The following is an 18,848-nucleotide window of genomic DNA, read 5'->3' as shown; positions in this document are numbered from 1 at the left end:
CCGCTGGATATAACTGGTGGCTTTTGCTCATGTATAAAAAGCATATGACCATGTTATATATACGTACATAGATACATGCAATCATCGGCTCTCTGATTGGTCTATAAATGCATCCATACTGCAGTTAACCTTAAAATGTAGAACCAACCCCCGGTTATAACTGTGCAAGATATAGGACCGGGTACTAATGTCAACTAACCCACTCCCTATGCAACTCATGTCACACACCTTCGAGTGCATAGAAAGAGGCCCTTGAAGCCTGCAAGGCATGTTTGAACAAGCCATCGCGCATCGTCAGCCACCTCGGGCCGTCTCTATGAAAGTCGACAGGTCACCCCCCTGGAGTAATTTGCACAAAAGGTACTTGCCGAAGGTGGCTCGCTTGGCTCGGTTTGGATTTCAAACATTTGCAGTGGCAATTATGCTAGTCGCCTTATACATACGCGGAAACGAACTGCATTCCCCGAATAGTGAAGGGCATTTTACGCTCGGTGATCGTAGTTTTGGCGGTCCACACAAAGATATTTGATTCTTAAGACGTGTTGGAAGATAGTAGGTAATATGTAAATCAAATAACTAGACGTAAAATGCATAGGAGGTAATTGGGAGTTCCATCTGGGTTTGCACGAGCCATTGCGGCACGCAAGTACTCAAATAGTAGGCCAGTTTCCCGCGTCAGGACGCTTTGAGTACTGAACCAGACTATCAGTCCAGCTGGCGTAAGATTGCGTGAACCCCCTGCAATTCTCTGCTTCGCTGAATAAGATCCATATCCATATAGTTCGCGCAATGCTGGCAATTCTAGATCATCGGATCATATTCGTTATGGTTTACGTCTTTGTCCACTTCTCCCACATCGCCCACATCGCCTACATCGTCTATATCGTCCACGATTCCACTCTTCCTAACTATTAAAGGTTACCGCGGACGACCTTAAATTAGGTAATGGTCGATTAATGGACGATGACTGCCCTGGTAGGTATGCCCAGGTAATATCATGCTGTTAGATGCAAGGGAACTTGCGTTTGGCTCCAGGTTGGCCGGACTGGCAGGATAAGGGGGTTGCATCCTGTTTCCAGTTAAGGTAATAAACACCGCATACTAAGGAGAATAGACATGTTGATAGACGGTATAATGAACATATTGGTATGTATCGAGTGCCTATCTGGGATCCCTTCCCCTCACTATTGCCCAAGGAACTGGGTCGACCATACGATGCTTCTGGGTTTAGTCCGGCCTGTCACTGGATTTGGAATGCTCCTTCGGATTCTTGATCTGAGGCTAGCTGGTGTCCTTTTTTCGTAGCTGTTCCCACTATCGAGGCTGCAAGAAAAGGGCCGTGAACGCCAACGTTTGGGTTTTCTCGTGTCTTTTATCCTATGTCTCTGTCGCCTGTAATCTGTAATAATCTGTAACCTATTTTTCCTTATTTCTTTTCGACTACCTAGTATCTTACATGCTCGTCACCAAATCTCACCATGTCGGATATCGCGGGGTCAACAATCGCTCACACGCGCACGAAAGAAGATGGCGATCAGCTTCGTTCTGAGGCGCTGGCTGCCGACTCGAAACAGCTACCGGCAGGATACTACTCTAGCACTCGAGTCATTGGCACGTTTGGTGGTATAGGATTCAGTCTGTTAGGCACATACTGGGCCTTCTCAGTCGGCGCCGCTGTGATCACCGCCATCAACCGGGATATTGGCCCAAGCGCAAATGCAAGTCTGTTCTCTATCGTCTGGACCGTTTGCGACTGCATCAGCATTCTGCTCTTTGGCCGACTATCGGATCGGTTCGGTCGCCGATGGTTGGCTATCGGCGCTAACCTCCTGGGAATAGTCGGCGGGATCGTCGCGTGCACGGCGAAGAACATGGACGTCTTGATAGGTGCCAATGTCTTGCTCGGACTCGCCTCAGGCCCGCCGGCCTCTTACCCTCTACTCACCGGTGAACTCGCGACCAACAAGACGAAGTACCTAGCTACTGTCTTGGTCGTCATTCCCAATGTCATCGCCACCGGATTCGGCGCCTACCTTGGCCAGAGGATTGTACTCCAGACAACTTGGAGATGGATCTTCATCATCTACATCATCTTCATGATTCCCGGAACGATCTTATTCTACTTCTTCTACTTCCCCCCGTCCTTCACCCAAATGCACGGAAAAGAAAGCAAGACAATCGACGAGATCAAGAAGATAGACTTTCTTGGAGTATTCTTGCTCGTCGCCGGCCTGGCACTGTTTCTACTTGGTGTTTCTTGGGGCGGTCAGCCATTGGCCTGGGATTCCGCCACGATTCTCGGTCTTCTCATTTCAGGATTCGTATGTCTTGTCGCTTTCATCCTGTATGAAATCTTCGGCGGGGCAGAGCGCCCCATCATCCCGATGCACTTCTTCAAGGACCTGACTGGTTTTACCCCTATCGTGGTCATCTCGGCCGTCACCGGTTGCCTCAACGTCGCTCTACAAATCACCTGGCCTTCGCAAGTCACGAGAGTTTTCGGTAACAGCGATTGGGAGACAACAGCTTGGCTTACTACAACGGTCGCGTTTGGAGCTTGGGCTGGTATTGTTTTTGTCGGTTCTCTGTTCCATATCATCAAGCATATTCGCTGGCAGCTCATTATCGGATGTGCTTGGATGTCCGCGTTTATTGGAGCCATGGCCTCGATCCAGACAGATCAACAGGGACGGGCTGCTGCTTTTTCGTTCCTAGCTACTATTCCCGTAGGATGGGGTGAAGTTGTCACTATGCTTATGGTCCAATACGTCGCATCTGATATGGACCTTGGTGTCGCCTTTGGTATGTTTTATCCTAACTAATATTCGAGGCACTGAACTAACATATATGCAGCTGTCGTTTCTGCGATGCGTAGTGTTGTTGGCTCCATTTTTACTGCAGTCTTTACAGCTGAGATAGCAAACAAGCTCCCCGAGAAATTGACGTCGATCGTTGTCCCTGCCGTTACCGCAGCCGGTTTACCTTCATCATCTGTAACGGCCCTTCTTTCGGCTGTCTCTGTCGGAACCGAAGATGCTCTCCGAGCTGTACCCGGAATGAACGACGACATCCTCACAGTAGCATCTCAAAGTATTGCTCAGGCCTACGCTGGCGCCTACACATACCCTTACTACACCGGTCTGGCCTTGGGTCTTGTTTCTCTCATTGCAGCTCTCTGCATCCGCGACTTCGACAGCCACTTAACAGACCACGTCAGCCGACAACTCTACCACAAGAGCGATACGGACAAGGACGTCTTGTCATTGGTCGACCGTTCCCCCACGCAGGACGGAGAGGCAGTTACCGAGACAAAGCAAATTACAAAAACCTCTGAAGGAGAGGCTTAAGCGGAAAAGCCTAGAAAGCTAACTTCTTGCAGTACTCCTTGTAAAAAGCCGGAGTTATGTACATGTAATTTTGCACATAGATCTCTTTGCGTCGTCAAAACTTTGTATCTAGACCTTACAGCTTAGACTGCACCATATTAGAAGAGAAAAAAAACTGTCATTAAACCAACATAAGTTTCTTTTGTTTTAGTAAATTACCTAGTATTTAGCAACCTCACCCAGTATATAGGTATCTATAACGACACTAATAGTAATGTATAATCCCATCCAATCCTCTTACAGACCACTTGATTATACTAGGTACCTACTATGTACAGATTTCTAGAACGCCTTGGACTTTGACTGAAACAGGACAAGGGAGTTACTGGTGACCGAAATTAGCAAGGCCTAACCTATGCGGTGAACCCTTCTAGCGCTCCGTGGGATCTACTCGCTTGATACCACCACACCATAGTAAAGCCAGTAATAATCATCGAACGAACACTGTCTATGATGGAATATTGAGCATTGAATATGTACCTAAGTACCTATTTTGTATTTTCTTCATGAGATATTGCCTGCAAAAGCAGCAGCATACCTCCTATCATACGAGGTAGTCATCAAGGTAAGACATCAAGGTAGCCCTACAGAAGCACCTATCAGCATCCAATATCTACGAGAACACCACCACCGCCCTCCCCTTCAACGACCCATTCCTGAGGGCCTCATACGCCCTATCCAGCTCCTCAAAGCCAAACCTCTCAACATCGATCCTCAACTTCCCATTCCGGGCCAAATCACACACCTCGCGCAGATCCTGTCTCGTACTGCCCAAACTAATCGCAAACTCACAACTCGTCGCCAACAACCCCCACCCAACCTCCAACGTCCCCCCTTGCATCCCAACAAGCACAATCCGTCCCCGCGGCCGCGATATCTTCGCCGCGAGCCCCAGCGTCCCCGAAGTCCCCACGAAGTCAACGATCGCATCGACCCCGCGCCCCCCGGTCTTCGCCAGTATCTCCCGCGCCGCGGCGCTGCCGTCGCCGGCGAACAGCACGGTTTCGTCCGCCCCGACTTCCTGCGCGGTTTCCAGACGTTCCGGGATGTTGTCGATTGCGAAAATACGCGCTGAGGAGAGCAGCTTGACGAACTGCACGCCGTAGGACCCGAGCCCCCCGATCCCGATCAACGCAGCGCTGGTCCCGGGCTTCAGTCGCTGGATCGCGGTCTGTATGGCGTGGTAGGCGGTAACCCCCGCATCAGTGAGCGGCGCGTAGAGCACGGGGTCGCCGTCGCCGATGGAAATGACCTCTGTGCGCGGGACGAGGAGGAACTCCGCTAGTCCGCCGTCGATGCCGCAGCCGCGCGTCATGCCGATCGCGTTGCGCTTGAAGGCCTCGCAGTGCTGCTCCGCGTTGTCGGTGCAGTACTCGCAGTTGCCGCAGTGCCGCATGTGGTGCACGACTACGGCTTCGCCGACCTTAAGGTCCGTTACTGCGCTCCCGGTTTCTGAGACGATGCCCGCGTTCTCGTGCCCCAGGATGTACCCTGCCTCCAGAGAGTTCGCGTAAGGCGCTGAGCCAGGCTTGCTGTCGACCATGTCGAGGTCTGAACGGCAGAGGCCCGCGGCTTTCATACGGATTAGCACGTCGCTGGGCCCGGGGGTGGGCTTGGGCACGTCGACGTATTGGCCTGGTTGCCCCCATTGGGTTAATTTGTAGGCTTTCATTGTGTGCGAGGGAGGTAGGTATGGGACTGGTAGGTTTGGTTTAGGTAATGGTCTTCTGGCTTGATGTGACTCCGTGATTCTTAGTTTGATTTTTGTTATGATATCAAAGTACGCTGTAATGGCTGTCTATTTCAATTTGGTTTCTGTGAAGGAACGGCTTCCTGTGTTACCCCTAAATCCGACCGTAGGCGAAGACGAATGTTACCGCGCCTCACCCTTACAACAGCTGCGTTCACTGGCAGATCGAGTTGTAGATCAGCTCTTTTAGGTACAAACTACTGGAACTACGGTGGAGAGTATAGGTTTCATCGCTCAGCTCTATTCGTACCGTTCTCTAATCAACATGATCCAGATATCTGGATTGCCGAGCATGACAATATGTTCGTTGGTGTATGTACATACCTGACCTGCCAGTGCCAGCCTGCTAGGCTCTAGCATTATCATCATGCTATACAGGGCTCCACATGGCAAATACTCGCAGGCTTGCAGGCTCGGAGAAGCAGAATAGCGTGTGGGGGTTAGTACAAATATCCCCTGACTTGTCGGGAAATAGCGTGAAATTGTTCTGTCCAGGCTTCTTGCGCTAGACAGGGCCATAACCGGGGCCGTCCCGTTGTTGCAGGGTCCCGTCATGGAGTCTGCCCTAACCAGAATCGGCCATGCCGAGAATCGCTACCAGACGGTCGTCAGCTACATACAGTATTTTGGGATGTTACCTGGATGTTACACACTGTAAGAAACATCGCGGATCGACAGACCGCTTCCCTAGTGTGCTGTAGGGCCTGGGGTCCTTGTAAATCACAGCTAGCACGTGTTCCGGGGGGGCACGATAGGAGTATGCGATGCAAAACTGCAACGATGCGACTGTATTGTACCAGTCTCGCAAGGTTCGGTCGGCCAATCCAGAATATTTCAATGCTGGCTCGACCTCTTTGACGGAAAACACCGTTGTCAACATGGATATCATCTTCCATGCTAGTTAGTCATCATGGGTAGTTTGCATCTTGAGACATGGACTTTCTCTTCTCGGATCGATTCTTGCCAGAATTGGTGGGAAAACTTCGTGTTTGGTACATGCTAGGGTGAATGGTAAATCATTATGGGTTGATCAAGACGACTAATAGGGATAGGTCAAAGGATGAAGTAGTAGTATCATGCTCGTCTTTTCCTAAAATATGAAGTCTAAGAAGAGGTAGGCAGGCATAAGAATATCACAATTTTTACAGACTAAACTAGAGCAATAATATTTTACCATAAAGAGATAGCCAGCTGAGTTCTTCCGTAGGTTTGTCAGCATCATGCCAGTGAAATATCTGATATCCAGCTAACTTCCCTGTGAAACTCCGCTTTTGCTCAACTATTTGGCCCAGTTTATAAGCCAAACACTAAGCAACTATCTAACACCTAGTCGGATCGTAATTAAATCACTAACGACAAGGACACAATGTCGACAGATTAGGTTCTGCCGTGAGCCGAAAAGATTAACAGACATGGAGTCTAGATAGCGGTAGCAGCGGCTGCAGCGGTTCTAGGGATCCAAAACAGAACGGGTATGGGGGAAGGGGTGAAAGGACATATCATGGCCTGTGAGGTCCTAGACGATTCTCACATCTGTTTACGCCGGGCCAAGCTATTGAGACCGAACGCTTTGACTGCCAATCATTGAAATATCTTCATATCCTAGCAGCTAATATCCATGGCGAGTCGATGGTAAGAACACATTATGGCCAGTGCTTCCATCTCGCTTAAGACTCTATTCATAGATTACCTAATTACCTGCAGCAATCAGGGGAATCAGAATGGATATTCACGATGAATATTAAAGTTTAGTTCATCGAGACTGAGAAACGGAGCATCGTGATCGAGATCGAACTGGTGGATACACGCTTGCAAGGCTCCGTTATGTTAGCCCAAGGTCCGTACAGAAGGCGCATTCAAAACATTTTGCCATAGGTAGATCGGCAACAGCTGGCATTGAAGTGGGCCACAGCTGCAAGCCAACTGTTGATATGAGTGTTTGCAGCTGTCATGGGAATCGGAGCCAGCAGTCAGCAGCTGGGTGACAGCTGTGAGCGGATACACCGCCAGCTGGTGTTGATCAGCCTATGGCAAAATGTTTTGAATGCGCCTTCTGTACGTCCAGCACACCCAGAGTCCCAGACAGCTGCCAAGTTAAGTGTTTTTACAAAGCAGAATCAATTTTCACAAGGCGAAATACGTACTACGTAGCGACTAAGACCGCCGTGGCGCCAGCCTGTCTTTTCGTCTGCAAGCCTCATGCTCATCACATACACCGATTTGCTACGGCCATGTCGATCTCCGGACGGAAAAGGATTATCGTGCAGTATGGGGAGCGCATTTAGCGCCACGTTATTCAGGAAGCGCGCACGAAATCGTAGGTCATTCCGGTACGTCGTCGCAACAATACCTACTAAATGCGACTCATAGAAGCGCGATGTCAGAATCTAAAAACAGGTATCTATACTATTAACTATTACAACATAGCACTTGAAGGATTGAATGCGACACATATACATCTACGTGTAACCAAGTCGTCCCAATGCATCCCTATTTGCTGGTCATGATCTGATAAAGATTGATACTTGATCGTTTCACGGCATGTAGGTAGCAATCAATATGCAGGCTTTGCGTTCTTGCTGGGGGCAAGATGTAATTCTATAGGTTGATAATGGATCGAAGACGCCTCCAAGAGACGGCAGTGTAGGGGTGGAAGATCCTTCCAGTCTACCGGTTTGCGTACCGCATCGAAAAGCAGGCTGCGCCATCTCATAGCTGGCAGCCTTCCATACCTACCTACCTGATATGTACATCCTATTAGACTCCGGTTGACGCCTTAAGTTACGAATGTAGGCTCTGGGCTTCATCGGTATTCTGTCAAACTTTGGGGTGCATTGGGTAGGTAGGTAGTACCTATATGCATCAGGTTATAGGTACATTGCCATCATTGGGAAGCGTTACGAAATGGTTAGTAAAAGGGAGGGCAGTGTTCTGTTCACCGAAAACTGAAATCCAATCCTCTTAGTTAGATCTATTTCTATGCATACAGCCTCCTGTTGTGCTACATGACTCGTTACCCCTTTTGGGAAGAAATATTCGGCTACAATCAATCTGTTCACACCCTCTCTTGTTCCAAGCTGGACATCAAAGCAATGCGCGCAATTTCTGTTCAAGTGTCAATTGGAAGCGTCAAAATACATTGTTGCTGTCTTACCTCCAGTCCTACGAGGCTGTTGTCCGTGTTCTTGCCGTCGTGTGGTGATAATAGCACACCAGCGAGTTGCTTTTTCGATTCTTGCACTTGCATAACTTGCTATTGAGGTGTTAGTGTACCTAGGTGAGCACCTAAAGACATCATCCGGACCAACTTGCCTCCTCGAACGAGTCGCGTATATAAAGACGCACAGTTGTGACTTCCTTCTCCTGCCCGAGCCGGTGAACCCGTGCCAGGGCTTGCTCTTCGAGAGTTGGGTTCCTGGTTCGTCAGAAACGACAAGACAGAGTGTAAAGTGAAGCATAGGTATTACCAATGTGGTTCCATGAGATACGCACGCGACGCTACCGTAAGGGTGAGACTATTACATGTAAGTGGTTGTCCCGTAATTAGGTCAAGGGTGGGTTGATGAGATGGTAGGTAGGTAGGTAGGTAGGTAGGTTCTTACCCAACTGCACCGCAAGAGAGAGTGAGTAGCATTACCCTGACACTCGGATCTGCTCTGAAATTGTCTATGACTGATTGTCTGTCCTTCTGAGGAACTTTGCCGTCGAAGCGGGTGCTCCGTATTCCTGCATTACTCAATCCAGCTTGGACGACATCAAGGGTAAGTCTCCAAGTAGAAAATATAACACTATTGCCGCCGATTAGTACCTAAATATCTTGGGTGGAGGGGGGTCTCCTTTGAATGAGATGTACCATTTGACACCAGTGGGTTTATTCTTGAGATCTGCTACTAGAGCTTTAATCTTCGAAGGAAGACTAGTAAAAGACGTGCCCATTTCAGCTGCTTCAAGATCTGGAGTCTCCTCCAGAGCAGTGCTATTTGTCGAAACAGCGGCTACAGCACATGAAGGATTATGACCGCAAGTCATCGAATGGCCGCTGCGGTTAAGTTTATCCATGCAATCACCGCACACAAACTTCAAGCATTCGAAAAACTGTGCGCTTCGTCGAGTTGTGCTTGGCTCATTCAACCATTCTGCTGTTGGTTCAGCCACCGAAGAGCATTGCCTGCATGATATTGGCGTTATTTCTCTTTGGGAGTCGAAGGTACGTTGGGCTACTTTGAGCCACTCTTCTGAACTTGGAAGTAAACCCCCATCACTTTTGTGTCTCGAGTGGTATCGCAACCCTAAGTTACAGAATAATCGTAATGATTCAATTTGTTGGAGTGCGTTGCGATATGAACTAGCCCTAGGCACCCCGGAGATGCCATGCAGAGCTTCATCGATTCTGGTGATAACCTGGTTCCGCATACTGTCATATACCTGCCTTTCTTCATGGTTGAAATCAACAGGTAATAAAAGATTTTGCCTAGCGGGAAGGTTGATGGTCCCTTTAGGTCTACGGAGTAAGAGGAAAGCTGAGAGACGCTTGAGTCTTCGAACAGCTTCTTCCTCCTCTCCTGATTTCCAAAGATTTGAAATATCAGATTCAAACCGTCTGGGATCACTATATGGGTGGACCCGAACGAATTTAAAGAGAGTTGCCAGATCGGTAAGTCGGTTTTGGATAGGAGTGCCCGTAACAGCCCATCGACACTCGGACTCAAGTGCGCATACAGCACGGGACATTCTTGAATTCCCGTTTCTGATGAAATGTGCTAGATAACCGTTAAGATTGAAATGTATTATATCAAATTGAAAGGAGCCTACCTTCGTCTAAAATTACCCTTCGCCAGCGAACTGAGAATAAGATGGAGTCGGCCGCGCTTGCATCTGCGCTCCACTCCGCCGAAACGGTATGAAATGTCGTTAATACCACATTCACGTTTTCAAGTTCTGTTAGGTCTTTCAATCTAGTTTTGCCATGGTGGCGGCAATATTTCAAACAATCTCCAAATACGTGTCTAATATATTGTTAGCATAAGTAGTAGGTTGGTAAGGGTGCGACTTGATGTATAATAGCATACTCATTTAGCTGCTCCTCCCAGGTACCAATTACTAATGTCGATAAGTTCTTGTACGTGTGATATCAGATACACGAAGGGAAACTTACGTGGCGGAGGGATGATGATAAGTGTAGTGCCTATTCCCCTCTCAGTATCCAAAGCTCTAAGCCCGTAACGGGCGTCGATGTCAGTAGCTACTAAGGAAATCATGCTCAATGTTTTACCGAGACCCATAGGGTCTGCAATGATGCCGCCGCTGAACTGCGGGGGTTCTTCGGTCTGGTAGGTATTCGTAATTGTATTGACAAATCTAGGATAATGTTAGTCGGTTCTATAATGGAATAATGCCGCCAAGCAATACTCACACTCGCCCGTGGTCATTATTGACAGTCTCCCAAATATCTTTACATCCCTCGGCGTTTATCGAACCCTTTTCTCGATGGAGCATAAATGTAAGAGCTTGTTTTTGATGTCTAGCATGAGCTATTAGTATGATAACAAGAGACGCTAAGTTAATGGAGAATACTTCTTCAATGTTGCTCTTATAGCTTCTGGTTGTGGGGTCTCTTCTAAATCGGCACTATTACTCAGAACATCCAGCATATCGGTCTGCTCGACGACATGCTGAAGAGGTATTAAGGCCAAATTCTTGTTTATTACCTCGGAAACTAAAGTATGGGATTCAAGGTTGTCCGACGAGAGTCTGTGAGGGTTATAGTATCTAACGTCCAGATGACATATCCGAGGATCCTGAAGGTAAATTTCGTATTCTTGGAACCAACTGCCGATTTCATCGTAGAGATCTAGTGGTCCATATACAGTGATCTCTAATATACATGGTAACAACTTGGACTTCCGGAATGATTTCGTCTTTGCTGAGTGTGTATTCAGGACACAGTTTACATGAAGTTCGAGGGTTTGCTCTTCGAGTAAGCCGTGGATCATTTGGCTGTGTGCTGACTGGATACGACCGCTCATATCTTCTTTACCTTCCAGACTAAACATACCTGGACTATTAAGACGAACTGGAAACTCTGGTAGAATTTCTACTGTCCCCAACTGCTCACATGTACCAGGTATGTGGGATACCTTTGAATGTTAGTTTGGAGGGATATAAAAGGCGTATCAACCAACCATTCCAAAACAAACCGTCTCGCTCTGGTTTGAAGCTGGGCTGCACGGGACATTCACTTGGGCATTGTAATCATGTTCAGGCCATGTTGTTCTATTTGTAACGTCCTGCAGTGGAGGCGTTGCTGAATGCGCTTGAGATAAAGGCCTTATGTGTGATTGGAGTCCGGGATTATCTTCCAAGGCCGGACTGGTGAGTTGGGGACGTGTACCGGATGCATATATAGAGCGTTCGGCCTGAGAAGGTTGGTAAGGGCTGTAGGGTTGAGGCACTGGCGGTCTCATACCATCGACTGGCAGTGGGGGGTAGGTCGGCTGTGCATAACTGAAAGGCGCAAGTTCTGGCCCAATTTTAGGAGATAGGCTGCTGTTGGAAGCGGATTCGTACAATCTGTTAGGTGGCGGAAGTGATATAGAATCATAATTCAGTCCTAGCTTAGCAGTAGGGTGCTGGGGAAACTCCAAATTTAATCGCTCTTGTGTCGATACTGCCCATGAAAGTGGAGGAAGGTTGAACCGAGGTCGCTTCGAAGGGCGATGGGATCCATGATCGAAATCCATTTGTGCGATGAGAATAGTACCAGGTAATGCGGACGTCGCAGAATCTCAGCTCATGGCCGAAATTTGTAGAATCGTAGGAAGAATGAGCGATGATAAATTTGATTGTCTATAGGTCCACGTATCAGGTTCAGGTTGTAGTGGCGGTGGCTATGCCTTACTGCGGATAGGCACCTAAAGCTGGGCATATGTAGGTAGATAGGTATGTACGTACGAGCCAACAGTTCTCTAATCTCTTCTCTTTACCTACCTACCTGCCTGCCTATGTTCATGACTTCAGAACCTGTCGATTAAATAGGTAAAGTCACCAGCTACTTAATTTCAATGATAATCATCTAACTACCTAGGTACCTGGGTAGTCGAAGCTCAATTATCATTCGAAATGCCTTTAAAAAACCCAGTTTCAGCGCCAGCTATCCGAACCATAAGGACAGCATTCGAAGAGCTTGACCGTACCATTACTCCCGCCGACTCCCGCGACTTTCCTGACTCAACACTTCAACATATCAGGAAAGCAGCCCTTGATATTGAAAACCAGCTTGCTGCGAGGCAATGTCTTCGAAATATGCGACGACTTGGACCTCTCTTTCAAGGTCTCGAACACTACGCTAAGGCTGTGGATGTTGTATGTAATGGCACACCATACCTAGCTTGGATATGGGCTCCAATCACCTTGATTCTACGAGTCGCCTCTGAATACGTAGAAGCCTTCGAAAAAATCATCAAGGGGTACTCAAGAATTGCCGAGTCGTTAAAAAGATTTGAAGTTCTCGGCACCACCTTTAGCAACAAGCCAGATTTCCAGCAAACACTTGCTATATACTACGCCGACATACTTCAGTTCCACAAACACGCTTATAAATTCGTTCATCGGAGCGGTCAGTGTGGTGATTTCCCCGTTGCTTAAGTTATGTCTGACTCCCTTTCAGGTTGGAAGCTGTTGTTCCTCACATCATGGGGTCGTTTCCAGAACCGGTTTGACAATATCTTCCAGGATTTAGACCGTCATGGAGAACTTATAGATAAAGAAGCGGAGGCCCATCATATCTCAGACTTACAGAAGTTACGGCAGGATATTTATACATGGAAAGAAGAAAGTCAGGACAAAACGAAGCAATTTGAAGAAGAGCAAGCTGCCACGAAATATCGGTCTATTATTTCGTGGCTCAACGCAGACGAATCGGAGCAACTGACTATCTTCGATTCTATATCGGCCGAAGGATCCAAGTACCCGGGGACATGTAGTTGGGCTTTGAAAGATAAGAAAATCAGCTCGTTTCTTCAGCAAAGGCCGGAGACAAACGTCCTCTGGCTGCAAGGTGGCCCTGGAACTGGAAAAAGTGTCTTATCAGCACAACTTATTAACTTCATGAGGAAAGCCAAGATGTTTGTTATTTCCCATTTTTGCACACAGTTGTATCCTTACTCTACTACCTACGAACATGTCCTCCGATCGATGCTTCTCCAGTTACTCCAGAAAGATTGCGACCTCGTCGCTCACGTCTATGAAGAGTATGTCTTGGGAAAGAAGTCCCCTGCAATACCTACCCTTGAAAGACTTCTACATGATCTCCTCGCAAGCATATCCCACGATCCCCGCCAAAATGAGTACATCTGGATTGTCATTGATGGCGTGAACGAGTGTGACGCACAAAAACAGGCTAGTGTGGCTACTTTGATAAACCAAATCACGTCCAGGTCCCCTTCTTCTATCCGAACAACTTGTAAAGTCCTCATTTCTAGTCGTGTCTCGCCGTCTATGTCTTCCCGCCTTCGGAAAGGACAGGTGCTTTCCCTCGCCGAAGAGAAAGAGAACATGGGATTAGCTATAAAGCACTATACGTGGCAGAGACTATTAACCCTTCATGAAAAGTTCGTCCAACTCCACCTCAATTCAGACGAAATGAAGGATATTAGAGATGAGATTACAAAGAAGTCTGACGGTAAGTCAGGTCGGGATAGCGCATCTTTAGCCATGGTGAACTAACACTCTCTTAGGAATGTTCCTCTATGCGCGCTTACTTCTTGACTTCCTCGATAACAAAATATTCTACAGAGGCTCCGAAGTCAAATCGTCCGTAAACGAGCTTCCAAAAGAGTTATCCGATTTGTAAACCCGGCCCTTCTTATTAACTTGATAGCCCAATAAGTACTAACTTGTCCGTAGTTACCGAAAGATCCTAACTCAAATCCTAGTCCGTTTGGATACCCAATCGGCGGATCGTGTTAAATCTATTTTCTCTTGGATTGCATTTGCAAGGCGGCCGCTGAAAAGGATGGAATTCCTGTCTGCGTTGTCTTTCAGTGCTGGAGACCCAGATATCGCTCACCTTGCTCCCACATATATTTTGAATATCTGTGGTACTTTGATCGAAGAACGTCGAGATAATACGTTGGCTTTTATCCACGTATCAGTTAAAGAGTAAGTTTCCATATTATAACGGATAATCATTCATTGAGATTACTCATATAATTGTCAGGTTTCTTCAATCATCGTCAAGTAACTTCGTTATTGACGAAAGAGAAGCCGTTACGGAACATGGTATAGCCACAATCACATGTCTCCTATCCGGATCAAATATCTTCGGCAGCCCATACCCTAAAGATACTAGGTACCTACGAGTGGCTAGAGGTTTGCACGGGTTTCATGTATATTCTACCGAATATTGGATTGAATATCTATTGTCCCACGCAGCATCCACTTATTCCCGCGGTCCCTCTATTATATTTGACCTCGCAGAGGAACTAGCAAAGAAGCTTTCTGGTCTCCGAAGTCATTTACCGGACTCAAAAAATAATTCCGTCCCAGTATTCGAGGACAAACGACTGGAAAATATACTGGATCCTTTACTTCGGAAAGAAGTAGAGTCTGCATTATGGGCTAGATCGCTTCAGGGACTTGAATCAAATCTTCAAACTAATAGTGAGCATTTTTACCTGCACCGATATAGTTAACCCATTAACAGTGAAACAGGAATTGCTGGAAACTATGTTCCTTCAGCGAGTATACCACTGCAAGATGGGTTATCAAGCATGCTGGCATCTTATGAAGAGTCCGTCAAATTTCTGCTCGCCCAAAACGATTATCCTGGAGTCTCGGCTGAAGAACTCGATGCTTTCAAAAGCCAATTTCGAGGACACGCATATACTTGTCGACTCGCCTCTTGTCCGCGAGCCACATTTGGTTTTGAATCCGAAGCACTTCGATTGCATCACGAGATGACTCACTTACCGCAGCCCCAATGCAATTTCCCCGGTTGCCAGAATCCTCCCTTTGTGTCGGTACAAGCTCTTAGGAATCATGTGAAGAGATACCACGTTTCTCAACCAGCTCGAAAGTCGATACGACGGGTCTCAGATAAATTAACAAATATTGCCCACAAGAACACTACAATCTCAGAGAGTACCCGGGTATGGCAAGACCAATCCATGGACGAGACAAACCAGATTCTGAACCCAGGGGATATCAGTGCAAGTATTATACAACATGACGGGATGATATCACCTCAGCCTAGTAAGGAGGAAAGGGGATACGTGGAGCGTTTACAATCCAGAAAATATCAGCTACATTACGCTAGGACTCCAGAGGGCGAACCCATCTATGAGGCCTATCCAGAGATTGGTTGTGTAAAAGCCATTCGCACAATACCTAAAAATGATCATTACATTTCAGAAATCTACCCTCCTCCTCCAATATGGCTTCAACAGGGGCTTGGGGAGATCAAGCAGAGACAAGGAGCCTATCGAAACGGCCTATTCGAGGGAGTCATGCGTTACGGTGCGGTTAATGTCATCACTGGCATGATATTTACGGACCAAGAAATGCCTCTACTAGATACCTCGTCTCTCCATATCAGCTTTTACTTCTTCCCCCGAATTTGCTGTAATGTCTGCTCGGGCAAGTTATATGAACCGGATCCACACACTTCGTTCAAGAACTTCGAAATTCATCTTAATAGTGAAGATCATAAGTATAACTTAGGAAAAGGATATTTTTCTAATTCATTATCTTAGGAATAATGTAATAAAATGTTATAATATATAAAAAAAGTATATATTTTAATTATTATTTTTTCAGAGTAATACTGGCCGCGTAGTATAAAGTACGGATTTTTCCCGCGCAGTACCCCGCCAGAATCAAAGGTACCTTTCCCCGCATACAAATCGCCGTACAACTACTTGTACTCGCGATGACTCAATTGACACCAAACAGAAACCTTATTTCACCTATACACCTCTAACCTCAACCTCTTCTACAACGATGAATTAAATCAACGAAAGTACAAACTCGGATCCACTAGAAGGTCTTTGCAACCAGGTTCATATGAATGGCCTTCAAGAGCTCAGTGGATTGAAGTTGGTTGTATGCTGCTGAGCCGTCTCTTCAACTGGATATCCGGGCTAGAAGCCTTTTATAAACTTGCTAGTTATATGAGATCAAAGCCCTTCGAACCAAATAGCCCATGTATGGCCTTGACTTCAACCACTCATACATCGATCAGTTTTCTACTGCAACAGCTGCACCCTATATCGATCGAATTCCCTTCGAAAGACCTATCGATTAAGATCGGGTTTGTATTTTTGTTGATTTAATTCATCGTTATATAAAAGGTTAAAGTTAAAGGTGTACAGGTATAGTAGGGTATGATTAAAGTTTCGAAAATTGTCAATTGAGTCATCACTAGTACATATATTTATACAGCGATTTATATGCAGGGAGAGGTACACTCAATACTGTCACATGACACTGCGCGGGAAAATCCACTTTCCGTACTGCGCGGGCAGTATCACTCTTTACATATATTTTAAAAATTATAATATATTTTTTTAATATAATTATAATAACCTTTTTTCGCGTAGTTTTATTTTAAATTAATTGGTTCTGCGTTTTTCTTGCAAAATAGCCCACTCGAAAGCCCCGATCATACCATTATAAATGCGATTCTCAGCCGCGAGGTCCGTGCCGGTAAAAATCTCATCACCCTCCATCGGGAAAAGGATGTCGCGCAGGTCCTCGGCGAGCGGCTTCAAGGTCTCATGCTCTTCCGGGAACTCGTCCAGGATGTACGTGAAGTTGCTTTTCTCCATGAAGTGCGCCTTTTTCCGCGCCGAGTCCTGCCATGTACCCTGACTCCAGTCGTGCAGCTTGCTGTCCTCTGGAAGGTCGAGGTTCCGGTTGGCAATGACTGTACTGAGGAAGACGTAGAGAAACGACTCCAGGTCGTGGCGATAGGTGTGTGAATGCTTCCTGAGGATGCCGATCGACATGAAGGCGCGGGTGCCTGTGATCTGTCGGCGGTTGGGCCCAGCCTCCAAGTCCAGCGCGGAATCGAGATCGATCAGAATACCCTTAGGGCTGTTCACTGAAGTATCGTCGACAATAACGATATTATCTTCGGAAACGTCCCGATGGAGGATCCGGGCGTTCTGTAAGAGGGACCTGTGGCCTTTGATGGCGTCCCGAAGGGCTTGGAGAAGTTCCTCCCGGGTCTGAAAGGTGGAAAGACGACGGCCGAGGGGGGATAGGACGTGGAAACAGAGCACACGGTGGGGGATGCCATCATCCTTGCCGGCTGACTCCGTGTGCGACTTGAAGCCACTGTTGTTCCTATCGAGAGCATCGCCCCATTGCCGCACAATCAACTTCAAGGGCGGTCCAAATTCAATCCCTTTGCGGAGCTCCGCCGTGTCTTGCAGCTCGCCGTGGTGATCGAGCCTGACGACACCCCAGACACCGCGGTTGCGGGCTTTTTGGAGAGGCCCCTCCTCGGGCATGTCGTCGGTAACTCGCCATTTGAGCTTGAGGACCCGGTTGGGCTTGAGGACCCGATGGGGCTCCTCGCTATAGTCCTGGGCGTGGTAGCAGACCATGCCACTTCCAACAATTCCCATGACTCGCACGAACGGGGTGTCTCTGACAGGTATCGCCACGGTCGGAGAATCAGAGTGCTTAGACTTAGGGACGAAGGTGGTTCTTGTGTAGTCCGCTTTGGTAGTATCCACCCGGATGACGTTAAAGGACCCCAGAGCCTCAGAATCCATGAGCGTGTAGCCGAGAACGAGAGCGACGTATCGTACCGGGTCCGCATGGATGTTGAAGGTGTCGGCACAGTACATCCCCGCCCGGTCAAATACCCAGAGCTCCAGCGTCGACCCCCGGATGTAGAGGGCGTGGACATAGAGGCGTGTCGGCTGCAAAGTAAAAACCTGGCTGACGTGGCAGCAGAGCGATGCGAGTCCTTCCCGATAGAGTGACGAGCCATCCACGCAAATCTGAGCAACGGCTAGGACCTGAGCCCAGCTGCTCTGCTTCGTCAGGTCCGCGGCCTCCGCCATTAGGAACAGGTGGACACGCTGCGGCTGAAAAGGCTTGTAGAAGTGCCACTCGCCCGGTGAGCGATCGAAATAGTGCCGCGGGAAGCTGATAAATGGGTAGAGAGCGCGATCGAGGCCACGCTGGTCGTTGGGAAGTTGGTGTCTGCGGGCGCATTCTTCGGCCATCTGGATTGATTCGTGTCCGGGGTGGACAAAGCCGCTGACAACCGAGCGAATGTTGCCATCCAAGCTCATAAGAGAGCGATTGAGAACCAGATTTTTGCTTAGTCCATCAGGGCTGATGAAGGAGTCGGTGCTATATAAGGACACCATTCTTATCTGCCCATAGGCAAGGAGGTGTGTGGGCTTCGTAGGAACTGGTGCAGCCCCCTTCCTGACGGCTTAGGGAAAAGGCCCTAAGAATTGATGAGGATAAAATTGGCAGGTGCAGATGATGGTCTTATATGAAGACAGCGACGTTGTTGAGCTGTGGTGAGGGGTAGGTACTAGGTAGGCTTGAAGTTCGCCCCAACTGCGAGGTTTAGCCGCCTATAGACCTAGAAATCCGCCTTAAGTGAAGCTCCAACAGGCAACCACACAGGCGGCAACACAAACCAAGCAACACCAGCCAATAAGTCTCCCAACATTGTTTTCTATCTA

The 18,848-nt window shown here is 47.7% G+C and overlaps 5 protein-coding genes across 5 annotated transcripts; 2 read left to right on the top strand and 3 right to left on the bottom strand.

The window, feature by feature from the left end:
- Positions 1 to 1,203: 1,203 nt before the first annotated feature.
- GGS22DRAFT_165874 (fungal trichothecene efflux pump) lies at positions 1,204 to 3,513 on the top strand. The gene is made up of 2 exons (XM_047961759.1): positions 1,204 to 2,802; positions 2,854 to 3,513. Exons 1-2 carry the CDS (start codon positions 1,479 to 1,481, stop codon positions 3,345 to 3,347), a joined length of 1,818 nt encoding a protein of 605 aa, XP_047817537.1. The 5' UTR covers positions 1,204 to 1,478; the 3' UTR covers positions 3,348 to 3,513.
- A 322-nt stretch (positions 3,514 to 3,835) lies between these two features.
- On the bottom strand, positions 3,836 to 5,456 carry GGS22DRAFT_165873 (alcohol dehydrogenase GroES domain protein). The gene has a single exon (XM_047961758.1). It carries the CDS (start codon positions 5,056 to 5,058, stop codon positions 4,000 to 4,002), a length of 1,059 nt encoding a protein of 352 aa, XP_047817536.1. The 5' UTR covers positions 5,059 to 5,456; the 3' UTR covers positions 3,836 to 3,999.
- A 2,764-nt stretch (positions 5,457 to 8,220) lies between these two features.
- Positions 8,221 to 11,876, bottom strand: GGS22DRAFT_189668 (SNF2 family N-terminal domain-containing protein; the record flags this gene model as incomplete). The annotated part of the gene is made up of 12 exons (XM_047964883.1): positions 8,221 to 8,241; positions 8,291 to 8,389; positions 8,482 to 8,551; positions 8,604 to 8,651; positions 8,739 to 8,924; positions 8,990 to 9,896; positions 9,949 to 10,142; positions 10,206 to 10,236; positions 10,292 to 10,494; positions 10,550 to 10,657; positions 10,711 to 11,273; positions 11,334 to 11,876. 12 exons carry the CDS (start codon positions 11,874 to 11,876, stop codon positions 8,221 to 8,223), a joined length of 2,973 nt encoding a protein of 990 aa, XP_047817535.1.
- A 245-nt stretch (positions 11,877 to 12,121) lies between these two features.
- Positions 12,122 to 15,887, top strand: GGS22DRAFT_194950 (uncharacterized protein; the record flags this gene model as incomplete). The annotated part of the gene is made up of 6 exons (XM_047965588.1): positions 12,122 to 12,751; positions 12,803 to 13,816; positions 13,872 to 13,983; positions 14,041 to 14,295; positions 14,354 to 14,796; positions 14,848 to 15,887. The coding sequence occupies exons 1-6, from the start codon at positions 12,256 to 12,258 to the stop codon at positions 15,885 to 15,887; spliced, it is 3,360 nt and encodes a 1,119-aa protein (XP_047817534.1). The 5' UTR covers positions 12,122 to 12,255.
- A 789-nt stretch (positions 15,888 to 16,676) lies between these two features.
- GGS22DRAFT_165863 (uncharacterized protein) lies at positions 16,677 to 18,758 on the bottom strand. The gene has a single exon (XM_047961757.1). It carries the CDS (start codon positions 18,519 to 18,521, stop codon positions 16,746 to 16,748), a length of 1,776 nt encoding a protein of 591 aa, XP_047817533.1. The 5' UTR covers positions 18,522 to 18,758; the 3' UTR covers positions 16,677 to 16,745.
- Positions 18,759 to 18,848: the final 90 nt, after the last annotated feature.

The sequence above is a fragment of the Annulohypoxylon maeteangense genome, assembly GCF_022496945.1.
Source record: "Annulohypoxylon maeteangense strain CBS 123835 unplaced genomic scaffold GGS22scaffold_11, whole genome shotgun sequence".
NCBI lineage: Eukaryota > Fungi > Ascomycota > Sordariomycetes > Xylariales > Hypoxylaceae > Annulohypoxylon > Annulohypoxylon maeteangense.
Note: the sequence above shows the minus strand (reverse complement) of the source record. Positions and strands in the feature narration are given on the sequence as shown.

Bases quoted from the DNA above. Each gene is read 5' to 3' on its own strand.
- GGS22DRAFT_165874 (XM_047961759.1), top strand. From the start codon at position 1,479: ATGTCGGATATCGCGGGGTCAACAATCGCTCACACGCGCACGAAAGAA. The intron at 2,803-2,853 runs GTATGTTTTATC...ACATATATGCAG, and splicing joins GGACCTTGGTGTCGCCTTTG to CTGTCGTTTCTGCGATGCGT.
- GGS22DRAFT_165873 (XM_047961758.1), bottom strand. From the start codon at position 5,058: ATGAAAGCCTACAAATTAACCCAATGGGGGCAACCAGGCCAATACGTC.
- GGS22DRAFT_165863 (XM_047961757.1), bottom strand. From the start codon at position 18,521: ATGGTGTCCTTATATAGCACCGACTCCTTCATCAGCCCTGATGGACTA.